The 4,960-nt window shown below is 41.9% G+C and overlaps 1 protein-coding gene across 1 annotated transcript; it reads left to right on the top strand.

The window, feature by feature from the left end:
• Positions 1-1,300: 1,300 nt before the first annotated feature.
• LOC119943691 (olfactory receptor 4A15-like) lies at positions 1,301-2,227 on the top strand. Its single transcript, XM_038764815.1, has one exon. The coding sequence runs from the start codon at positions 1,304-1,306 to the stop codon at positions 2,225-2,227; it is 924 nt and encodes a 307-aa protein (XP_038620743.1). The 5' UTR covers positions 1,301-1,303.
• The last annotated feature ends 2,733 nt before the right edge of the window (positions 2,228-4,960 follow it).

Raw genomic sequence — 4,960 nt, forward strand, 5'->3', positions numbered from 1 at the left:
CATGGTCCCAGGAGTCAGAAGGTCTGGGTTCTAATCCTAACTTCACAATTTACCTTCTGTGTGACTTTGTACAAGTTACCTAACTTCTCTGTGCATCAGTTATCTCATCTGTAAAATGGGAATTAAGACGGTGAGCCCTGTGTGGGACAGGGACTGTGTCCAATCCAATTATCTTGTATCTATCCCAGCACTTAGTACACAGCCTGACAGTAAGTGCTTAAGAAATTCTATAAAAAACAGAAAACCCCAAACAGGGCATTACACCCATGCTATTACTACTTTCTTATCACTATTTTATTCATTTGCAAAATGAAGAAATGAACAAAAATATATTAAAAGTTTAAAAATTAAGTTTGGCAAGAACTGTGCATTCTAAAACATTTGGACAGTATCACCATTCAGGAATTGTTGGATGACAATACTAGAGCAACGTAACAAGGAATATTTTTACCTCAGGTCCAAGTATTTCATTTGCCATACATATAATTCAATCATTCAATTGTATTTATTGAGCACTTTCTGTGTCCTGCCACTGTACTAAGCATTTGGGAGACTACAGTATAACAGAATTGGTAGACACGTTCCCTGTCCACAAGGTGCAGACAGTCAAATAACATTGTAGATGATCTGTTTGAAAGTCAAAATTGGATGCATTACCTTTGGGAAATATTTTCTTGCTCCTAGAGACAGGAAAGTTTATTGTTTTGACTGAGCTGGCTATCAGAATGTGAATTCATTGATGTAACAAGGACAATGCACTAGGTCCCGGCTTTAATCTGGTTTTTATTTGTCCTCTAATTCCAATTTAGCCACTGAGTTGCTATTGTACCTCACTAAACCTTTGACGCTGTGGACCTTCCCCTTCTCCTCAACACGTTCTCCAACCTTGGCTTCACAGACTCCATCCTCTCCTGGTTCTCCTCTTACCTCTCTGGCCATTCTTTCTCAGTCTTCTTCACAGGCTCCTCCTCCCTCTCCTCCCGTGTTGGGTAGGGACTGTCTCTGTTGCCGAATTGTATTTTCCAAGCACTTAGTACAGTGCTCTGCACACAGTAAGTGCTCGATTAATACGATTGAATGAATGAATAAACCTCATTTTCCCCTTTGTAAAATGAAGAACTAATAGAGTTCCATCCAATTCACACAGAGTCTGCAGAGAAGAAACGAGATAATAGAAATGGGACCTTTGCAGTCCTACGAAGAGCGGCTCCGCTCGTATCCAAGACTTACTCATTTGTAATTTTCATGACATTTGCAGGTAAACAGTCTCTCACTTTGGAGCTGACCTCCTCCTCAGGAAGAGATGGAATATCAAAACAACGTAACTGAATTCATTCTCCTGGGACTTTCCCAGAATCCTGAGGTGCAGAAGGTGTTATTTGTGTTTTTTTTCATCATCTACACGGTGACTATGGTTGGGAACCTGCTCATTGTGGTAACAGTAATCACTAGCCAGAACCTACGCTCCCCCATGTACTTCTTTCTTGCCTACTTGTCATTGATGGATGCCTTTTACTCCTCTGCCACAGCCCCCAAGATGATCGTAGATTTACTCTATGAGAAGAAAACCATCTCCTTCAAAGGCTGTATGACCCAGCTCTTTGTGGAACACTTATTTGGAGGTGCCGAGGTTTTTGTCCTGGTGGTCATGGCCTATGACCGCTACGTGGCCATTTGTAAACCTCTGTATTATATGATCACCATGAATTGGTGGGCTTGTGGTCTGATGATGGGGTTGGCCTGGGTGGGAGGATTTCTGCACTCAATGGCACAACTTCTCTTAATGTTCCAGTTGCCTTTCTGTGGCCCCAATGTCATCGACCACTTTATATGTGACACGTACCCCCTGTTGAAACTCGCCTGCACTGATACCTACTTCATTGGCCTATCAGTGGCTGCCAATGGCGGGGCCATCTGTGTGATCATCTTTCTCTTGCTACTTCTCTCCTATGCAGTTATCCTGCGCTCCCTGAAATCCCTGAGTTTGGAAAAGAGGCACAAAGCCCTCTCGACCTGCAGCTCCCACATCACTGTGGTGGTCTTATTCTTTGTTCCCTGCATTTTCATGTACGTGAGGCCTGTGTGCACCTTCCCCATAGACAAATCAGTGACTGTATTCTTTACTGTTATCACCCCCATGCTGAATCCCTTAATCTACACTCTGAGAAATGCCGAGGTAAAAAATGCCGTGAAAAAGCTCTGGAGGAGGAAATCCACTTTAAATTGACATAATAATAATAACAATGGTATTTGTTAAGTGCTTGCTATGTGCAAGGCACTGTACTAGGATCTGGGATGGATATAAGCAAATCGGGTCGTGAAGAACCCAGAGTGAAAATAAATTTATTCATACGGAGGACAAAAAAAGCAACAGAATCATTCATTCAATCATATTTATTCATTCATTCAATCAAATTAATTCAGCGCTTACTGTGTGCGCTTTGGAAGTACAATTCAGCAACAAATAGAGACATTCCCTGCCCACAATGGGCTCACAGTCTAGAAGGGGGAAGACAGACATCAAAACAAGTAAATAGGCATCAGTAGCATCATTATAAATAAATAGAATTATAGATATATACACATCATTCATAAAAATAAATAGAATTATAATTATACATATGTACAAAGATACACAAGTACTGTGGGGTGGGGAGGGGGATAGAGCGGAGGGAGCGAGTGGCGATGATGGCGAGGGTAGAGGGGGCAGAAGAAGAGGGGGGCTTAGACTGCGAAGGCCTCTTCTAATGCTTATTCTGTGTTCAAAGGACACCTGAGCAAAGTGCAGATGCTTTTGATTTTGTAGCAATTTCTTCTGTTCGTACATCTCAGCACCTGTCATTCCTGTTCCTGAATTTGGTTTGCAAGTCACAGCACAGGATTCTGAATGCTTTATTCCTGTCTGAGTTCTCAGATGCTGCAAGATGCCGCTAGGGCCATCGATATCTTATACCAAGCTGCACATAGCTCTTTAATTTCTGGATCATTTGTATCACACCACTCTTGATGACTTCTCTTGGCCTGTCCTCGGTCGAAACAGTTGCCGGCAACAGCTTCAGTTATTTCCACTGACTGTGTTTGTTGGTGTTTGTGGTTTGATTAATTTTTTCAGACGGGTTCCCAGCAGGATACCTAGCTAGAACCTGCTAGAGTTTCTGGTTGCTATCTTCTTCCTCTTGGATTTTAGTGGTTTGGAGACCAGTTTTTGGCCAGTGTGAGCGTGGAGCATATGAGTCAATGGTTGATCCAATGGTCTTCTCCGTACGTGGTGGCTCCTGTGATCTGGACAACTTTGAGGTCCCTCTCCTGCACTATAATGGAGAAAGTACAAAGTGGCCTATGGGAATCCGGCCATTAATGTGAATTGTTTCTGAATATAACTGAAGAAGAGACATTTCTCTGTGGATTTAAGAATGTTTCTTGGTCTTCATAGACTCAGAGGAGTGGAAAGGATCTCAGAGAGATAAACTTGGGCAAGTCACTTCTAGGTGCCTTGGTTTCCCCAACTGGAGAATCAATACCTGTTCTCCCTGTGCTTTTACTGTCAGCCCCATATGGGATAGAAACTGTGTCCGACTGATTAATTTATATCTACCCCAGTGCTTAGAACAGTGCCTGACACCTTCATTCATTCATTCATTCAATTGTACTTATTGAGCACTTTCTTTGTGCACAGCACTGTACTAAGCACTTGGGAGAGTACAATAGGAAGAACATAGTAAGTACTTAACAAATATAATAAAAATATAATCCTTCCCCCTGCCTTTGTACATTATCAAAATGCACTGGAGATGATAATAATAATAATAATGATGGTATTTGTTAAGCGCTTACTTTGTGCAAAGCACTGTTCTAAGCACTGGGGTAGACTTTCCTGAAGTCACACAGCTGACAAATAGTGGAGCTGGGATTAGAACCCACAATCACTGACTCCCAAGTCCGTGCTTTTTCCACTAAGCCACGGGATCTGTGCCTCTCTGGAAAATATTAGGGAAGAATTCTCAGTCAGCACACCATTATGCTGCCTAGTGGCTCACTGTCAGGAAATTCTTTTTCAAAAGCAATTTAAATTTCTTAGGATGTCTTTGAGGCCCATTATCTTATTCTTTCCTCAGTGGATATCAAGAACGATTAATCACCAACCTGCATGTAAGAGCCAGTCACATATAATAATTAACTTGCCTTTTTGTTTTCCAGGCTGAATAATCCCTAATAGTTCCTTAGTCTTTCCTCATGGGCGTTTTGGTTCCTAAACCTATGTCTTTATGTTACTCTTCTCAACTTTTCAAGTTCTCCACATCCCCTTATTAAATGTGGAGGCCAAAAGTGTATTTGAATTAATCAATCAATCAATATATATTTTGAGTGCTTACTGTGTGCAGAGCACTAAGCGCTTGGGAGAGTACGGTACCATAGATTTGGTAGAAGTGTTCCCTTCCCACAAGGAGTTTACAGCCTGGGGGAGGGAGGCAGATATTAAAATAAATTATGACTATGTACATAAGTATTGTGGGCTGAAGGTGGGGTGAATACCATGTGCTTAAAGGGTACAAATCTAAGTGCAAGAGCAAAACAGAAAGGAGAGGGTACAGGGGATATGAGGGCCTAGTCGGGGAAGACCTCTTGAAAGATTTACAGTTTTAACAAGGCTTTGAAGATGGAGAGACTGGTGGTCTCAGATTTTCAGGCCAGGCCAGAGAGAGGATGTGAGCAAGAGGTTAGTAGCTAGAAAGGTGAGATCGAGGTATAATGAGAAGGATAGTATTAGAGGAGCAAAGTGAGTGGACAGGGTTGTAGTAGAAAATCAGTGCCCCTAAGACATATTTACATGGAAGACCAGCTGCTACCTTAAATAATAATACTAATAATAATGACATTTGTTAAGCACTTACTATGTGCCGAACACTGTTCTAAGCACTGGGGATGATACAAGATTATCAGGTTGTCCCACGTGGGGCTC

The sequence above is a fragment of the Tachyglossus aculeatus genome, chromosome 22 (genome assembly GCF_015852505.1).
Source record: "Tachyglossus aculeatus isolate mTacAcu1 chromosome 22, mTacAcu1.pri, whole genome shotgun sequence".
Taxonomy (NCBI): domain Eukaryota; kingdom Metazoa; phylum Chordata; class Mammalia; order Monotremata; family Tachyglossidae; genus Tachyglossus; species Tachyglossus aculeatus.

Coding starts and splice junctions, on each gene's coding strand:
- LOC119943691 (XM_038764815.1), top strand. CDS start 1,304: ATGGAATATCAAAACAACGTAACTGAATTCATTCTCCTGGGACTTTCC.